The sequence below is a fragment of the Harpia harpyja genome, chromosome 17, assembly GCF_026419915.1.
Source record: "Harpia harpyja isolate bHarHar1 chromosome 17, bHarHar1 primary haplotype, whole genome shotgun sequence".
Lineage (NCBI taxonomy): Eukaryota > Metazoa > Chordata > Aves > Accipitriformes > Accipitridae > Harpia > Harpia harpyja.
Genome location: NC_068956.1, coordinates 14,304,965 through 14,324,414, shown reverse-complemented (window position 1 = coordinate 14,324,414; position 19,450 = coordinate 14,304,965). Strand labels below are relative to the sequence as shown.

At 40.6% G+C, this 19,450-nt stretch overlaps 1 protein-coding gene across 1 annotated transcript in view; it reads right to left on the bottom strand.

Moving 5' to 3' along the window:
• ARHGAP42 (Rho GTPase activating protein 42) overlaps nucleotides 1-19,134 on the bottom strand; it is a 162,145-nt gene extending 143,011 nt beyond the window's left edge. Inside the window, exon 1 of the mRNA XM_052812685.1 lies at nucleotides 18,875-19,134. Within this exon, the coding sequence (XP_052668645.1) occupies nucleotides 18,875-19,028 (154 nt within the window). The 5' untranslated portion in view covers nucleotides 19,029-19,134. The remainder of the gene's footprint in view (nucleotides 1-18,874) is intronic.
• Between the last annotated feature and the right edge of the window lie 316 nt (nucleotides 19,135-19,450).

Genomic DNA, 19,450 nt, shown 5'->3' with positions numbered 1-19,450 from the left:
ATGAAGTTTCTTGCAATCCATCTCAGAAAAGGCAGTTACCATGAAGAAGGCACAAAGAAGGTTGACAAAGGACAACCAGAGGGACAGATTTGATTATTTAAAAGCAGAAACTAACTAGACTAGAACTTTTCAGAGTAGCTGGGGAACAAAACCTGTTGTTTTGAAAGAAAAGAAAGGTCATTAAAAAAAAAAAAATCCAAACCCACACGAACAGGACAGGCAATGAGTATAGGCAAAAAGTTACTATTTCTTGTAGAACAAAACCTGCCATCATCAGATAAAATAACCAAGCAGCAGGCATACAACAAAGGAAGAACTTTTGCCCCTGCAGTGCACACTTACATCATGAAACTCCCTGCTTGCTGTCACAGACTGCTGTGGAGCCTAACAGGACACCTGGATTCATACCCAGGTTAGACAAAGCCATTTCTGAAAAGGGGTTATGTGAGGACACTTGGAGGAACTTTAGCAGAAGGCTACTGCAACTTAGAGGTTCTCCTCGTGTGACATACTTTAGAAGCTAAGTACTTTTGCGTGGGTCACCAACTGGGCAGTTTTATTCTGGAGGCATGGTGCACGGCTCTGCTGAGACTGCAGAGATGCTGACACATCTCTAAAGTAAAGTAGCCTCACTAAATCTGAAACTTGTATTTCAGTAATAATAGGACTTAATTACTGACTGCATTAATTTGTTCCATGGGGAAACAAACAGGTTTTGCGGAAGTGAAAAAGCTGTTGTGTCTTATCACTTTAAGGGTTTTTTTGTTTGTTTATTTTAAAAAAAACCGAAACAAACAACTTTCTGTATACTTGACATCCTTTTAGAAGCAGAAACCAGCTTTTGGAGAGACCCAATTCCACACAGTAGCTCTGGATCTCTCGAATAGTAAAAACACCATAAATCCCTCCTCCTAAATTTCTGAGGCACATACACAATCCTTACATTGGAATGAATAAGGAGTTAGTGGAGTATCAGACTTCAAATTTAAAGAGCCAACATACTTCTAATGAAGTTTAACAAAACAGTATGACAAAGTTTCTACTGGATAGTATGACATACAGCAGTATGACCAGTTTTACTGCACTAATAAGTATTACCTGAATAATCTATTTGGCCTCAGAAAAAGAATGCTGAACTCCTTCTTTGCTATTTTATTAAAAAAGTACTTATCATCTGTTTTAAGATCCCCCTCATACACTAAAAAATGCCTTTTTTTTGAAGGACCAAAATAAAACAAATTTAAACAACTTTTTAAAAACAGTATTTAACACATTTATAGATAATGTTTCTTTATTTTAAACTAAAGCCATATATAGAAACTGAGATAGAAGTTAGATTCCCCATAATACTTAACTGCTGCTTAAATTACTCAATAGCTGCATATATACATTAAAAGACAGGGCATACAAAATTACTATCTATACAGACAAATATGGGCAGAAGTTAAAGAAGATAAATCGCTCAAAACCACAAGCCTTATTTTACCGTGGGACAACAGAGACAAGAGGAAAGCAAGAACTGGGCATTCAACTGGTCTAATTTTTACACCTGCCAAGAATCCAGACTTGGGATTTCATATGCAGAAACTCCAACTCCTACTGGTACAGAACCTCATAGTCCCTGTCCCTATTCACTGCACTCAGCCCCTCCTGCATACCCCACAAAGGGGAAAATAAAAAAAAGGAAACACAAAATCGAGATTTGAATCACTTAATATGCTTAAAAAATAAAAAACAAAAAACCAAAAAAATCAAGCCATTAAAACATCACCCCCCAACCCACTAGTGTTCACTAGTAAGAGTAACACTGCTGTCTTGTATTTCCTTCCATTTGTACGAATATATTGTTGTTTAAGTGCCGTTTTAATTTACAAAAGGACAAGTGTTTGTCAAAATATCATGAAATTCCTTTGGGTACATTAAATGTTCACGAAAACATTGCAAGATTGATGCTTAATCCAGCAACACAGTACTTAGTGCTTCATAACGACTCCTCAAGACAAGTAACAAAAGTAGGCATGAAAGTTAGTTTTTATTGTAAAATAGTCTTAAAGTCTCAAGGTGTATTGAAAACTGTAGCTTCTCACAGAAGACAAATCAAAGAGGCTCTGGAGTGCCAATGACAAAAGGAACTGTGACAGCATAATGCATATTTTACTGACAATTTATTTGGAAACTGTTAGAAAGCTGGTGGAAAAAAAAAAGATGTGATTTGCAACGTTAATTTTGTAAATTTGATTACCACTCCCAGGGGGAGATTTGGGATATGTTGCATTAAGAGACAAAAGAACTGAATCAACAAAACAAAGAATTACATCATTGCTGTGCTGTGGCAACATAAATAAAATAAGAATAATCACACTTTTAACCTGCTGTATTTCAACTTCATAGAGAAGGCACTAAACAGAAAAAGTATTATTATGTACAGTTATCGATATTGTACAAGAATATAAAGAAGTTCTTCAGTTTGTATGGAACCAAAGGAAGTGAGTGGACCCTGTGAATTTGTGGGTTAAATTTACTTAGACCAGAGACCAATTTGCCTCTTGGAGTATGGAGAAAAAAGAATGAGGAAATTGTACCTGTTAGAAAACTTGTATTTTTTCACTTCCAAATGAAACGTGAACAAAGAAATGCTAAACAAGTGACTTAAACATGGCCTTAACATTTTCATCTTCAATCCTGCCACCTAATAGAAGGTGGTAAGACTTAGATGAACATCATCTCAGTTCCTTTCTCCACAGGAAATTGAGTTGTGTCATACTGGCTAGGGTGCAGATGATGGCATCTTCAACGAGCTAAGCAACAGAAGTTACAGCTTAAAGTGCAAACTCAAAAATCCTGCATGAGTATATCAGGAAATCTCTCAGCATACAAAGAAGATTTGGCTATGTAAACAGGAAGTGTACTGCTGTGCCTACACCCCTCTTCATAAAATGAAATATTTTGGATTTCTCATTTGACCTTAAGCTCCCAAATAGCATGAAGATGCAGCTCTATGCTCACACAGCAAAAAGACAACCATACCGACTGTATTTGTGAGGAAACTTCATTAAGTCTATTGCCAAGCCTTACATTTACGCCTACAAGAATTTGCTTGTAGACACGCTTCTGTGTTTTCAAATCAGTGTATCTGTCTATTTTCTGATTCAACCAGTCATGGTAGTAGATTACAAAACAGTGTATGTACAAGAACTATGAGAATTTTAAGATGTTTGAAGTACTTCAGACAATCTATATCTCAACACTCTAACAAAGCTAAGCTTATAACCCCACTTCCCTAACATTAAGAACCTTTCAAAAATGTTAGTTTTGCTATCTTTACATACCTGTAGCATAGCAACTTGAACTGAATGTATTTATTTAGTCTCTGTATATATGGAAATGAAGGTAGTATCACCATCTTCAACTCTCTGGTTTTGTTTCAATGTGTATTTGCACATGCACGTATAAACACCAAAATAAGCCATCCAGTCTAGTGTTCAAAACTAAGAAGGGCAAAAGAAGAAAAACAAAAAACCCCCCCCAAACAACAACAAAAAAACCTCCAAACACCGCCAAAACAAAAAAAAACCCCTCCACCAAAACCACACACCAAAACACCCACCCAAGATGGTTATTACAGCAGAACACCTCCATTTCAAATCACAATGATGACACCAAAGTAAGGAGAGTACCAGAAGGAACCCTCTGAGGCCTCACTTGAAAGCATTTTAAAACATGACAAATATTAAACTATAGAATGTCTTAAGGATGTATTCTTTCTAGATTTCAAAGTTCCACATAGACATGTACATTCATGTAATGTAAACTTGAAGACATGAAAGTAGACTGCAAACATTTCTTTTTAAGGTGAGAAGGAACCAATGTGATCAACGAGCCCAGCTAGTGCTGAATGGGAGTTTCAGGACTTAATACTTCAAGTCTGACAAGTATAAGTGAATGGAACTTCATCCTGGGCGGGGGGGAATCCAAACAATTTAAGAGTTTCCAGAAAGGAAAGTCCATCACAGTCTTCAGGAAATATCTTACTAACTTAACAGTTGCACATTTCTAATCTTAATTTGTATAGCTTCTGCCACCACTTGGATCTTCACGTGCCTTGGTCTATTAGATAAAGAAACTTTCTATCAAGAGTCTTTTCTGTGATATAAATAAATCTTTAACTTTCTTTTCAGATTAAGCAATTGCAAAAAATTGCAAAATGCTTTATGGTGTTTGTGGTTTCCAAGGGGCTTGAACAATTTTCATATGCTCTTCAGATGTTCAAAGGGTCTTCTCTGACCCTTCACAATCTTTCAGCATTCTCCTGAAAACAAGCAGCAGGACCACACTCAACACCCGTAAATGCAACAAATACAGCCAATATCCATAAATCCCTTCAACTTACGCTTGCAGAGATCATACATTTCTGGCATTTGTCAGTCTGGAAGCCCATGTTCATCTTATTAAATGTATTCATCTTCCTTCCCCACCAACCAACTACTTTTCACAGTCAGTGTTAACTGGCCTGTAGACACGCCACATTCGCTATTTCTTGACTTGTTGAAAATGTCCCCAAACTGATTATGCAAGGACAACAGTGATGTTTGCTGTGATTCTAACAATTTTATTTTCAACTCTCAAAAAAGAAAAGCAAGTTTTCCAACACAGAAGGCTCACCATATTTTTTAAAAACAAAAAGCAGCAGCAAGAGAATTCCCTCTAAAAACTAGAGCAAAGCACTGGCAGTTGTCAAGGAGAAACTACACTGAGAAGCTCAAGTACATTCACTTCCTTGCTACTTGAGTTGTACTGAATTACATCAACAAATTCATGAAATTAAGGTAACATATCCTAATATCCAATCTGTACTATATACCCAGTTAGTAATTCCTAGATGGAGATTTACAAGTCAAAAAACACCTCTTCAGGCATTCAGGATGCTTATAAAATTACACTATTTTCTCCTAGTTTTACCAGCAGGCTTGGACAATAATATGCTGAAACTGGGAGGGGGGGGGGGGCGGGGAGCGGAAGCGGGAAAAGTAGTACTAGCCATATTACATTTCAGTAAAAGTATGTGCATGTGGTTAATCAAAAATCATTACTCCCAAAGATTATTTTAACCCCACATACTTTGTTGTGGCTTAAAACAACTCCTGTTTATCTGGATTTGTTACCAATGAAAGGCAGTAATTCTTTTCCTCAGGTCTGTTTTGAACTCTTGGACCTCTGCCTGGTCTCCACTGTCTGGCTCCTTAAAGCACAACTCAGATGGAGAATCCAACCCATAAGATACTGCAAAATGTCGATCTCCAACTCTTGAAGGCATTGACCGACAATTGTGAATAAGCCTTTTATGTGAATAACACATACCACCAGACAAGATTCACAAAAGCATCTCTGGGTAAACAGAGCAAACTAAAATCTTTATTATAAGCTAACTGTAATTTTTATTAAAGAGCCATTAGATCCTTTTTCTTTGTATATACTAAAACAGACTCTTTACAGAGGTATGCAAGTTAGTACAGCTTATATTAGAAGGTAAAATATTTTACAATACTTTATGAAGGCATGTATTTTTACATATCCATGTTGCTTTTAGCTGTAGCAGTCTCAAATATTCTCACAATTTCTGCTTTTCCCCAGAATAAGGAGATTTTACCTCTCCTACAGTAAAGCTCAAGTCTTACTTATTTCAAACTTTCCCAGAAGGTAAGCTCCATAGCTCTCTAACTTCCCTGTGTATGTAGGCTAACTAGTAATTCACAAGAGGGGCAAGGAAGGGTAACTCAATTTTTTCTTCAAGTATCAGTGTACAGCTTGTTTTAAAGCAGTAGTGGGTGCTAGACATGAAAAGGTTCAAGGGAACAATTATTTTTAATAGATAACCCCAGGCTTGGAGCAATCTTTTTCAAAGCAGCAAGTTCCTCCTGCATGCTTCCTGCAACTTATAAGTCATTTTAGCCTCTACACCTCTACAATATACATAGATTTAAAATAACAGTTTATACAAATAGTACATCCCAAGGAAGCCAAGTTCTTGCATTCTTCCTCCCTCCACTCCCCCTCATCATTTGTAAACAAAAGGTTAGAGGCAAATAAGGTAGGACAGAAAAGGGTGAGAAGATGCAAGGAATGGACTTAAAGTGAAATGTAAACTTCCTGAATGGTGCAGTTCCAACGTTCCTAAGGCCTTGATTGCACCAGTAATCTAGGAAGGCTTTTGAACACTAACTGCACCACCACAACATTGTAAATCTGTCTGTTCATTTAAATATGACCTGCATTTTTAAGAACTGATCCACACATGTTTACACGGACATTTGGCCACCTCTTGAAATGAATCAAACCATTAAAGCAGAAAAAAAAAAGTTAAAATTCATCATTATCCCTTCTTGTGCACTTCGAGTTAGCAATCAAAGAACTGAGTTGACTCAAAAAGAAAATGTCTTTACTATGAAACCCTACTCTATGTATTGCTTCTTTTACCAAGAATTTGTGCTCTTTTTGCATAGCAGTGAGAGAGGGGCAAGGGTGAGGACTTGGGGAGGAAGAATGAAGACTATTTTTATATTTGATAATTTTCTAGAAGCAACCAAGTTCTTGCCCTGGTATTCTTGCAGAAAGCAGAACAAGGTCATCATAAAAAATTATATCCTTAATAGAACAGTAAACAGGTCACCTGAGTGCCCACCTCATCTAAGATTTATTGTAAAAGAGTTGCAAGCCTTAGCAGCTTTTAAATAATTCATTCCCCTGTTCCTTTCCTTTCATAAATTCCATCTTCCATCAACAACAAAAAAATTCTGAAACAGTCATCAAATGCCTGGATGGCAGCTGTTTGTTAGAAGAGGACCCAAAAGGTGTCTTCCAAAGACAGAAGTACTGGAAGTACTTGGAGAAGAGCTGCATTGGGTTTACATGGCAAGTCTTTGGTACCAGGGAGGAGGGCTGCAAGGGCGGCTTCTGTGAGAAGACACCAGGAGCTGACCCCATGTCGGACACAGACAGTTCCATCTGGCTCCAAGTCAGACCTGTCACTGCCCAAAGCTGAGCCCATCATTGAAACTGGTGGCTTCTCTGTGATAACATATTTAAGAAAGGTTAAAAAACACTGTGCAGCAGCTAGGAGAGAGGCGTGAGAATATAGGAAGGAAAGAGCCCTGCAGACACCAAGGTCAGAGAAGGAGGAGGGGAGGAGGTGCTCCAGATGCTGAAATAGAGATTCCCCTGCAGCCTGTGGAGAAGACCACTGGGAAGCAGGTTGTCCACCTGCAGCCTGTGGAGGACTATGCTGGAGCAGATATCCACACTGCAGATCACGGAGGACCCCACACCACAGCACGTGGATGTGTCCTGAAGGAAGCTGCAGCCTGTGGAGAGTCCATGCAGGAGCAGGCTTCTGGCAGGAACTGCAGCCTATGGAGAGAAGCACACGCAGAAGCAGGTTTTCTGGCAGGAGCTGTGGCGTGTGGGGAACCCACAGCGGAGCAGTCTGTTCCGGAAGGACTGTACCCTGTGGAAGTGACCCATGCTGGATCATTTAGTGAAGGACTGTAGCCTGTGGGAGGGACCCCACACTGGAGCAGTGGAAGAGCACGAAGAAGAAGGAGCGGCAGAGATGAAGTGTTATGGACTGACCACAACCCCCATTCCCCACCCTGCTGCACTGCTCAGGGGGAGAAGGTAGAAGAGTTAGGAGTGAAGCTGAGCCTGGGAAGAAAAGAGGGGGGGAGGAAGGTGGTTTTAGTTGTGTTTTTACTTCTTATTATTCTACTGTGTTATTAATTGGCAATAAATTAAATTAATTTCACCAAGTCTAGTCCGTTTTGCTTGTGACAGTAATTGGTAAGTGATTTCCCTGTCTTTATTTCAACTCACGAGCTTTTAATTTTATTTTCTCCCCTGTCCTGCTGAGGCGGGGCAGTGAGAGAGCGGCTGGGTGGGCACCTGGCAGACAGCCAGGGTCAACCCACCACAAAAGCACAGCTCAGAAGTCACACCTCTGTGGTTCCCAAAGAAGAAGATTATTACAGAAGACAAGACAAATGTGACTTAGCTGTCATTGGAAACTTGTACATTAACTTTGGCTATAGTTTGATGTGCAATTAAGCTGTCACTGCCATCAAACAATAATTTAAAGTCCTGTCCCTATTCTTCTTCCTACCCACCAACTTCCACAATTGCTTCCATTCCCAGGTTCCCCTGTGCTCTGCCAGGATAAGCACTTCCACAGCTGTGTAACAAACCAAATCAGGAAACTGCGACACATGGAAAATTATTCACCAAAGATTAGCAGTTAGTTTAGCTCCCTGATTCAGTAGAGCACACAGCTGAGCAAATAGCAGTGCTAATACTACTTACAGGACAGAAAGGAGTGGAAAAAAGGTCTGAGAGTGGGCAAAAAAGCAAGGTGCAGGCTCTGGAGGTTTTCTGTTTGTTTAGCAGTAAAGCTGGCGTAAAACTACGGAGCAAAATGGGGCTTCAGACAGATGCTTTCCAGTAACCTCCTTTGGTCAGAAATTCTGGGAGAACTACTGGACAGCTGAACTGCTCTTCACTGGAGAGGGCAGAGGTGCTAGAATAGAAGACACAAGAATTCAAAATTACTGCACAATTACTGTGACACCCAGTAGACAACACCTATGACCACAGTTCTGAAGTAGAGGCAGGGAAAAAAGCAAATTCACATCCCAATTCACCTGATACACCGTGAGCCTGCCTTCCTACGTGGTTTGTTTAGTAAGGGACTGGCCTGGACAGTGGTTTCATGAATATGTAACTTGACAAAAACCTGTCTGACAAAATAACCTAAGTAATCATATGCTCATTCAGTTTAAAATTAAACAGATGAACAAGAGAAAGAAAGAAGCCTGTAACAAGAGTTCCACATTTCAGAAAAGCAAGATCTAAGTAATTAAGGGAACCTGAATTTAGATGTGACTGTATATGGAGAAATTGGAAAGGTACAACAAGAGTTACCTTGAATTTCCAAGTTAGTTGCAAGAAGAACAATTGCATAAAACACAATTAAATCAGGGAGAACTGAAGAAATGATAGAGAGATGCGAGCAGAGGATTGTGGACTGGGCGGGAGGTGATGGGGGGTGGAATCAGTATTCAACTATACCTGCATATTGATGTATTTTAAGAAGTTAAGATAACCAGGTTTGGTACCAGAAACTACTGGAACTCCAACAGCACAAGAGCTAAGTCAGCTACCAGTGTGATGCTGTGACACTCCTACAGCCGCAGGTAAAGCCTAGGCACTCTTACCAGACACTGGGTAGTTTCAGCCTAATTCAGGATATTTTCACAAACATATTAATACTTAGAAAACTATCATTTTGTGAAGTTCAAAGACAAACCAAAGTAGAATTTAGAAAATAAGGACAAATGGCTTTTTAATCTGTAAGAGCCAAAAATGGAACACAGAGCAAGGAAGGCTAATGTGCAGTAAAGATGACACAGAAACAGACACAGCCTAAAGATTAAAGTATGATCCAAACTAAAATTAATATTCAACCTCAATTTTCAACAATGCTACTAGTGTGAAAACAGCAGGAAAAATTCATATGAATGAGTACATTAAAAATGCAGATTATCACACTATTACACAAAAAAGAGTTCCATAAACTCAAACAGCGGCTAGGACAGATACAATTTAACACTCAAACACATGAAAACACAAGACTTGGTACCCAAGATTTTTAAATTGATCAAATCAAGGAGTCTGCTCTAATAACATGGCAAATATATGCCTGTATTTAAGAGACAAAGATAATAATCCAACACAAATGCTCCATTAGGTTGACCTTAAAATCACACAATTATTTAGAACACTATTTGAAGGAAAGAACAATTAAAAGCTTAGAAATTGATAGAAAATAGGGTAAAGACAACACAGACTTATCAAATGTAAACTGCATCAGATCGGTGGATCTCTCTTTTACACAAGGTGAGAGGTTTATTTATTTTAAAAAACCCAAACAAAAACGCCACAAAACTACAATAGATCTAATCAATTAGTCACCAGTAAAGCACATGATACCGAGCTACAATGGCAGTTTAATAATTACAGTGGAGAAGATGAGAACTTATACAGAAGTTACATAGATAAGAAGCAACTAGGAAAAGTCTTTGCTGAGAACACCCAAAAAGAGGAATGTCATTGTTTGGTCTCAAGGTCAGTCCTGTAATAATATCAATCTGATTTAACATTTCCACCCTGACTTTGGGAGAGCTTGGCTGCTACCACAGAGCAGGAAGGATTACTGACACAAAACACTGAACTTTCATCTATGAAAAGGAGGGAAAAGAAGAGGCAAGGGGGGAGAAAAAAGTATGTTTGAGGTGTCCTCGCCTACAGGAAACCGAAATAAGAAAGATTTTCCAAAAGCACAAAAGGCGAAGAATAATTAAAATAAGAGGTTTATTTGTCCTTGCAATTCTACAGGATCAAATCATAGAATAGCAGGTTGGAAGGGACCTCAAGGATCATCTGGTCCAACCTTTCTTGGCAAAAATCACAAATTGATTCTTCTTATTGTTACCTCTTTTATTTTTCTTTATGTTTACTTGACTCAAAGGCTCTTTAAAGAAAAATAATCCTATTGGTGATACCTACTTTCATTTACATGATATCTTTCAGTGAACAAGAGTACCTTTGCAAAGAGACAGTACAATGCACAGCTGACATGCAAACCTCTCTTCTTTAAGCAACCTACAAAATATCAAGTAACATCAGTAGTAGAACCGACTATATGACATTGCAGCACCTTGAATCCTGCTTTGAATATTCAGCTAAAAGACGATAAGACTTCTGAAGACATACAGAATTTCCATACTATTTTCCCATGCCTGAATTATACTAAGCAAAACATCAGCACGACAACATGTTGTTTAAGCTTTTGGTGTCCTGTGAAATACAAGTTTGCATAATTCAGGACAGGGAAGCAATTTAAGTTGATAACTTCCAATTGATCTGAAAAACTATACTGTAACACAGCCCAGAGTTCATAATGTGCTGTGAAATATATTATCTTTCTAATGAAAGTTATTTGCACTTCACAGGGTGCCAGTGGGAGGTTAGATTACTGCCCAACAATACTTCAATCTCATATTAATATGGAAGAAGGTCAAGCTATTTTTCTTCAGTTTAATATTTACTTCATTGCTACTGCTTATAAGATCCCAAGCCTTTTTCACCTTTTATCATACACTTGAGGAATCTGTAGCACCACATAGTCAAAAGACCACCATAAACATTGATTTCATTTAATGATTGATGTTCTCACAGAATACGATAAGCAAAGATCAAACCTGTAAACATTATTATACTACTTTTGTTTCCTCTACTTTTACTTCTAATCTCCTGAACACTTAAAAGCAAATTCAAAAAGGCTTAGAAAAGAGCTACTAAAATGACCAAGAAACCAGAGAACCTCTTAGGAGAGAGGATGAGAACAGCTTGTTCAATCTAGCAAAAGGATGTGATTATTCCCAAAGCAAATCCAAGTAAACAACAGTGCAGAAATGTTGAGTGAAAGGAAAATGAGCATAAACAAGTTTGAATCTCCAGATTAAATTTATTTTTAATGAGTTACTCAACCCTCAGATTAACAAGGTTCTAGAACAACCTTCTAGCAGAAACAATAAGGATAAAAACTTTTTAAAATGGAGTTTGACAAGTAGGGATTACATGACATAACACTAGCAGGATATTGGATTTAACGAAGGAAATCCATGATACCTAATTCTCCTATATTCCAAATTTATTTATAATTACAGTTTTGAGACTATAGGAAAAAAATAGAAAGGCAAAGACATAACACTGTTTTACATATCATTCAGTAGAAAGAAGGACTGTATTGTCCTCTGTATTTTTCACAGAGGATGAATACGAAGTTATTTACTATTACAGGAAACTGCAAATTGCTGTAGCACTTCTGCCCATGAAAACCCAAGAGATCTGTACAAGTTCAGTGACCACAGCATCATATTTTCCATTGTAGTAAAGACAATATTCATGAAGCAGCTGGTCTCTTATTAATAGAATTCATTTATCTTATTCATAGCAAATGAAGCATGTAGTAGACAACAAGCCAACTGGCCCATTAAGAAACAGATTAAGTTTGACCTTTTCAGAAATCAGTTTAAAAGTTTGAAAATCCTAATTTTAAAAAATGCACAACATTTTCTTAAAGCAGAGACATCATTTCATATGGCATTTGAAACTCAAACCCACTCCTTTGGTAACCTGACATAACCCAATTATAAAATTTCTCATCAGAATACCTATTTCAATATTAAGTCACAAGAACACACATGCTGAGTCATTCAAGGACTTTATTGACACAGTAGTCCTTACTGACAGCATGGGAATTCACTTGCAGGGATTCTTGGTTCAAAATGAAACATGTGAGAGACAGAAAATACTGCACTCTGTTACAGTCTGCTACATAGTAGCATTTGTTTTCTCCATATATTTGGCTAAAGGTAATATGATAGAGACTGCAGCTGCTTTAAACACTAGAGGAAGCAATTAAGCTCCTTCTCTGGCCATGAACCAGCTTATCGTTGGTATCTCTGCATGAAAGGCTGAACACTGTTGGAATTGTTCTTGAAAGTTGCATCCATAATCCATAGGTAACTCAGACATCAGCAGAAGTTGCTGATCAGAAGTAACATAACAGCGAGGAAGCAGATGACTTCAAAATATTAATGCCAATTACTGAGTTTCAACTTCCTTTTAGTGGGAAACTTTTTTCAATTGGTAAGTGAATCATGTATTTAGAGACTAAAGTGTAACCTGTTGTAATGCCCTGCCTCTCACCCAACCCTAACACAAAAGGCAAGTTATGCATTTTTGTATTATATGACTAAAACAACTAAAACCAATCCATTTTCAAAGGCAATGTGAGTTATTTCTGAAATTCTTATTAGTAAGCTTTAATTTTATATTTCTATGTTCGCCATCATAGTATCACATAGGGAATACGAAGAGTAACTTGGTTTACTTAAAATCTAAATTAATAAAAGAGAATGATTGCTATCTAACTTCAGTGGTTATTATTCAATGAACTCAGTCCTGCTCCAGTTAGAATCTGGAAAAGAATTGTAAAGATATAATCTCATGAAAATATGCGAGGCCAAGATATCTGGGAAAATGCATCTCTCCGGAAAGATACAAAGGGTTTTTTTTTTACATGAAAAAAACATTCCCAAGAGAGATAACAAGATCATAGGTTCTTATGCTGTAATTTTGTCCTTATTTTTTTTCCAGCTACCTAACACCCCAAATTTCCATACATAAGACAGGTTCATCACTGTATTTTTACAATTAGCTTTATGAGAGAAGAAAATCACCCCTGAAAAACTATATGTCAAAACAGTTTCAAGACAGTCTTTTCTGTGTGAAATTTCTATAAAACCCTGGTAAAAAATACCCCCTCACACCCCGCTGAAAAAGATGGCATTTCCATCTTGTGCCTGTTTCTCTGTTTCTCCATGTGTTAAGTAGTAAAATAAAACCACTAATGATTGCTACGTTAGAAATTCCTAAAGATATCTGTTAAATCTTGTTTATATTACACCACAGCTCTGCATTACTGTTTGCATCATATTAAAACACTTTAAGAGGTACAGCATTACTTGAAACAGCTGCAAATCCACTGAACTTTCAACCGTTTAAACCAAAACTTATGTAGTTCTCATCTTTGAATAGATGAACTTGTTGCTAAAATAGGACTTAAGATGGAGAGGCGGCCTCAAAAATCAGAGGGAAAAACTGAAGGCTTCTGCACAGCAATAGACCATGAGGTCACCTGTACAAAATGCATATTACTTTTTTGGATTGTTTAATACATTAACTTTGCCAGAACAGTAGGCCTATTATGGAAATTAAAAGCATAAAAGTATTTCTATAATGAAATTTCCTATATAATCTATATGACAACGCCCTAGACTAGGTTGCTTTTTCACAAGGCAACTACAAAGAAATCACAAAGTGGACTTGCAGTGGGTTGACCCTGGCGGGATACCAGGTGCCCACCAAAGCCGCTCTATCACTTCCCCTCCTCAACTGGACAGGGGAGAGAAAATAAAACAAAAGGCTCATGGGTCAAGATAAGGACTGGGAGAGATCACTCACCAATTACCCTCATGGGCAACACAGACTCAACTTGGGGAAATTAGTTGAATTTATTACCAATCAAATCAGAGTAGGATAATGAGAAATAAAACCAAATCTTAAAACACCTTCCCCTCATCCCTCCCTTCTTCCTGGGCACAAGGTCACTCCCAATTTTCTCTGCATCCTCCCCCCCAAGTGGCACAGGGGGATGGAGCATGGGGGTCATGGTCAGTTCATCACATGTTGTCTCTGCCACTCCTTCCTCCTCACACTCTTCCCCTGCTCCAGCATGGGGTCCCTCCCACGGGAGACAGTCCTCCACAAACTTCTCCAACGTGAGTCTTTCCTATGGGCTACAATTCTTCACGAACTGCTCCAGTGTGGGTCCCTTCCATGGGCTACAGTCCTTCAGGCATAGACTGCTCCAGCGTGGGTCCCCCACGGGGTCACAAGTCCTGCCAGCAAACCTGCTCCAGCGTGGGTTCCTCTCTCCACGGGGCCACAGGTCCTGCCAGGAGCCTGCGCCAGCGTGGGCTTCCCACAGGGTCACAGCCTCCTTCGGGCACCCACCTGCTCCGGCGTGGGGTCCTCCCCGGGCTGCAGGTGGAGATCTGCTCCCCCGTGGACCTCCCTGGGCTGCAGGGGGACAGCCTGCCTCACCATGGTCTTCCCCACGGGCTGCAGGGGAATCTCTGCTCCGGCGCCTGGAGCATCTCCTCCCCCTCCTTCTGCACTGACCTGGGGGTCTGCAGGGTTGTTTCTCTCACATCTTCTCACTCTTCTCTCCCAACTGCAATTGTGCAGTTTTTCCCTTCTTAACTCTGTTCTCCCAGAAGCACTACCACCATTGCTGATGGGCTTAGCCTTGCCCAGTGGTGGGTCCGTCTTGGAGCCGGCTGGCATTGGCTTTGTTGGACATGGGGGAAGCTTCCAGCAGCTTCTCACAGAAGCCACCCCTGTAGCCCCCCCCGCTACCAAAACCTTGCCATGCAAACCCAATACAACACTACTATCAAAAAGTACAGGAAAAATAGACTTGATGTTTTAACGGAAAACAAGCTGGAATCAATGAGAAGGAAAAATTTCAATTCTGCTTCCGGAGTCCAGCTACAGCTGTACATCACTATGTGAAGCATTTAAGTATATGCATTTTAAACATGCATCTGAAAGATCTATTAAACTAGGTGCCTGAAGAAGTTATGAAATCAACAATCACTTAATAATCAAGAAGGCCACTTGTAGCAGGAGATTTTTTTCTAAAAACTTTTTTTTTTCCCTTAATTCATAACTTAACAACAAAGAAACCCTACTCCAGGTGCAAAGAAAACTAAATGCTCCTACTTAATTGTGCCTACACACAGAGTGAAATCTCTGTCGAAGGATAACTTTTTAATGTAATAAGAACACCTATTATATGCATAAACTAAGCCTTTCAAGAGACAGTAATGTATTTAGTAACTCAGTTGATGTGAAAAAGAAAATGTAGTCTCTCACTGCAAATACTAATTGTAGGACAAGGCTGAAGTAGGTACGATGGCCATACAAATGTGATGCTAACACCTAACTAAAGAGGATCATATAACCTGTGCTCTTCTGGGGTACTCCGAGAGTCTTACATTTTTAGAAAGAGAAGGAAACAGCGCAAAAAAAAAACCTCTAGGAAAATGCTGCTGAGGATTAGATATCAATCCTAGCATTATCAGCTCTCACTGCATTCACAATAGTCAACTGCTGCTTCATGGAGCACAGTATAACAGCTCTGCATACTACTTTGGAAAACAGCACTCTTCAGAATGAATGTAGCAAAACCACATTAAAATAAAGTCTGACCTTATCTTGGGACCACTCCAATTAAAGTGCAAAATGTCTGCATACTACATTAAACTTATTTGTTCTACCTTCAATGTATGTGGAATCTCTTGTCACATATTTATAAACATTGCATTTTTACAGTAACTTCTTAGATACTGGATTCTGCACAAATTAGTATTTTGTAACTTTTGTAATATAGAAGTGTAATTCCACCTGAAAAACAGTGCACATACTGTAGTTTCATATAAATCTTACATTTAGGCAACTTAAAAGATTATAGTATTTTCTAACTGGATTAAGCCAGCTTCACATTCTCTTCTCTAAACATGGTCAGGAAGGACCAGTTCCAAAACTCATTTCCACTGAAGCTCTGCAGCACAGTTTGGATTTTTCCCCCAACAGAACTGATCTTCCAAACTGATATGTAAATGAAAAATCCTAGATCACCTAAATAGATAAAACATGGTAAATAATGCCTGTTGCTCTCCAGGGCTTGTAGGTTATTAAATATTCAAAGATCAAATAATAAGAGTTCATCACTGAAATCAACTATTTACTACACTGTTTGATTAGATTTTCAAAGATAATTAAAAAAAAAGCAAAAAAAAAAGCCTTGCACAAGTATTTTACACTCCACTGATTTTAAAGCTGAGTAGGAGTAGCTAGTGTGCTTTAACAGGTCAAAAGTTCTCTACTCCAGGAAACATACAATACTGCTATTTGCCATAACAGGTACACTGTCCTAGCAGCATCTACACCAGAGTCTGTACAATATAAAGCCAGGATTTCTATTTTGTTGAGAAAAATCCAGACAATTCCCCAGTTGTCCTAACACAGGAACTAAGGCAGTATGCTCTGGAAGGCATGGTCACAAAACTGAGCGATTTGAAATGAACAAAAGGAGAAATATTTCTTACTACACTAGACCAGACCTTATTTTCCTAAGGCTAAAGGACACTATAGCACAAAGCATTTTAAAGTTGCACATAGAATACAATAAACATTGTGTCAAACACAACATTTGAACTAAAAAGTTTTAAAAGTCAGGAGAACTTGCAAGTTAAGTACTCATTACTTGACTTATCCTTGAAGAGGGAGAGAATTATTAAACGTGTAGATATAGGGTCTAAGTCTAGCAAGGACTCACAAGTATTCTTCACAAAAGTAATGGGATTACTCGCTTCAGAATCAAGGTATAAATTACTTGTCAAGAACGATATTCCTTCCACAGCAGTCCGACAACTTAAGAAAGCTGTATTTGTTCATATTTGATCTGGAACAAAAAGCAGTCAATTTCCAGTGCTAGTCCAGGTCAAAAAAGTACCCATGTGGTATCCTAACCTGTCACTGCTATTTGTGCACCCCATCTTATAGGACCAGGTTTGTAATAGTTAAGTTTAATAAAAACTTAGATATTTACTACTTAAAACAAGCTCAAACTTCCTGTTTTATGGAGAAAGCTTTTTAGCAAAGAGAAAGACTTAAAGTACAACTAAAAACCAAAAATGTACATTGAGTTTTTAGCTATATATGTACACATATATGCACATTTTCTACGTATTCTGTCATCTCACATTCTGTGGGCATGGATACAGGAATTTTTGAATTTAATACAAATTCATGTAAGATGCTAGATTTGTATCCAGCTACTCACTAAAACAGAGATATGTCCAGAAATACAAGCACTTATATGAAAAAGGTCTCAAAAAGACAGCAGCTGCTTTATGTAAATGCAATGCTGTAAATGATCTATGTACAGTTGATGCATGAACAAGTACAATTAACATTCAGTCCTACTGTTAGCCAAACAAAATCTTCACAGTTTGACCTCCTATCCCAGGTAAAGAGACAAACTTTGGGTTTAGACTCCAGGTTAGCATCAGTTAGGTTTCTTATGAGCTAAGGAGCTCATAGTAACACCTGTTCCCTGTCCACATAAAAAGCAATACTGCTACCCTTCACCCCACAAAAACTAGCAGACCGTGTCAATGTGGCAGATATTTTTAAGGATTAAAGTGATTCTTTTCCTTGAACATCTCATGTTGCAGCACAAGAAGCTCTAAGTTACTTCTCTGCTCCACCTGAAGGAAAGCTCTGGGCAACAGGCAAGAGAGATCCAAAGCAACTTAAAGACAAGAAGTAGGTGGCAAGGAGTTACAGGAGAGGAGGGCAAGCCGAGTCTCGTAATGCTCATGGCAATTCCTAGTTTTCACTTCACGCTCTTCAAAGCGTGAGGGCCGTTTTCACGCCCCGGGAAGCTGTCAGTGCCTCAACCCACGGAGCTCTAGAAGCACGGGACTGCTCGCCCTTATCTCTTCTTTCAGAATCTTTCAAAATACATAAAAGTTAATCTAACACATGAAGACGGCGGGGGAGAGGGGGGAAGATGAGGAGATATAAACGCCCTTCATGTAAATTCAGTTCAGTGTCTTGCTCTGCCCGTTTATTACGGACACCTCCCTTATCTAAAGATGCCCCATTAGCCGCCAGCGACCCAGAACGAGACCCCCGCCCCCCGGCAGCACTACACCGCCTGGTCCGGTCCGGCCCGCCCAGCGACCTACACCGCGGCTTTCAGCCCCCAACCCCGACGCCGGGCTCTTGCCCCCTCCCCGGGCGGGACCACCCCGGCCGGCCCGCTCCCCCCGGCGGCGGCGGCGCCCCCGCGCTGCCCGCTCTCCCCGCCGGGGAGGGCGCGGCCGGGCCGGCGGGCCGGGGCAGGGCCCCGCGCCGCCCCCCGCTCCCCCGGGAAACCCACCCAGCCCCGCCGCAGGCGAGGTGGGGCGAAGCGGCGGGGAGGGAGCGGGGGAGAAAGTTGACGAGGCGCTTCTCAGCGGCTGCCGGCAGGGGAGCCCGCTCCCGGCGCCCATTCAAACAAAAGAAGCCCCTTCTCCTGCCCGCCGCCCCCGGCTCCCCCGCGCCCCGGCCCCGCCGCCCGACTCACTTCGCAGGGCCCCGATGAGGAGACTGCCGTCCTTGATCAGCTCCTTGATGAACTTGTTCGTCCTCTCCAGCTCGATCTCGTGACACTTCAGGCGCTCCCTGAAATCCGGGCTGTCCAAGTAGGAGTCGCTGAACTCCAGCGTGGGCAGCCCCATGGCAGCGGCGGCCGCAGCCCCCCGGCCGGCAGCGAAGGGGCGGGCGGCCGAGGGAGGGCCGCGCCGACAGACGGCGCCGAGGGCAGGCGGAAAGCGGCGGAGAGGAGAGGAGAGGAGGAGAGGAGAGGAGGAGAGGAGAGGAGGAGAGGAGAGGAGGAGAGGAGAGGAGGAGAGGAGAGGAGGAGAGGAGAGGAGGAGAGGAGAGGAGGAGAGGAGAGGAGGAGAGGAGAGGAGGAGAGGAGAGGAGGAGAGGAGAGGAGGAGAGGAGAGGAGGAGAGGAGAGGAGGAGAGGAGAGGAGGAGAGGAGAGGCGAGGCGAGGCGAGGCGAGGCGCGGCGCGGCCGCCGCCCCCTCCGCCTCCCCGGAGGGGCTCCCGACCCGCTGCACCGGCCCCCTCAGCGCCCGCCGCGCCGGCGGCGAGGC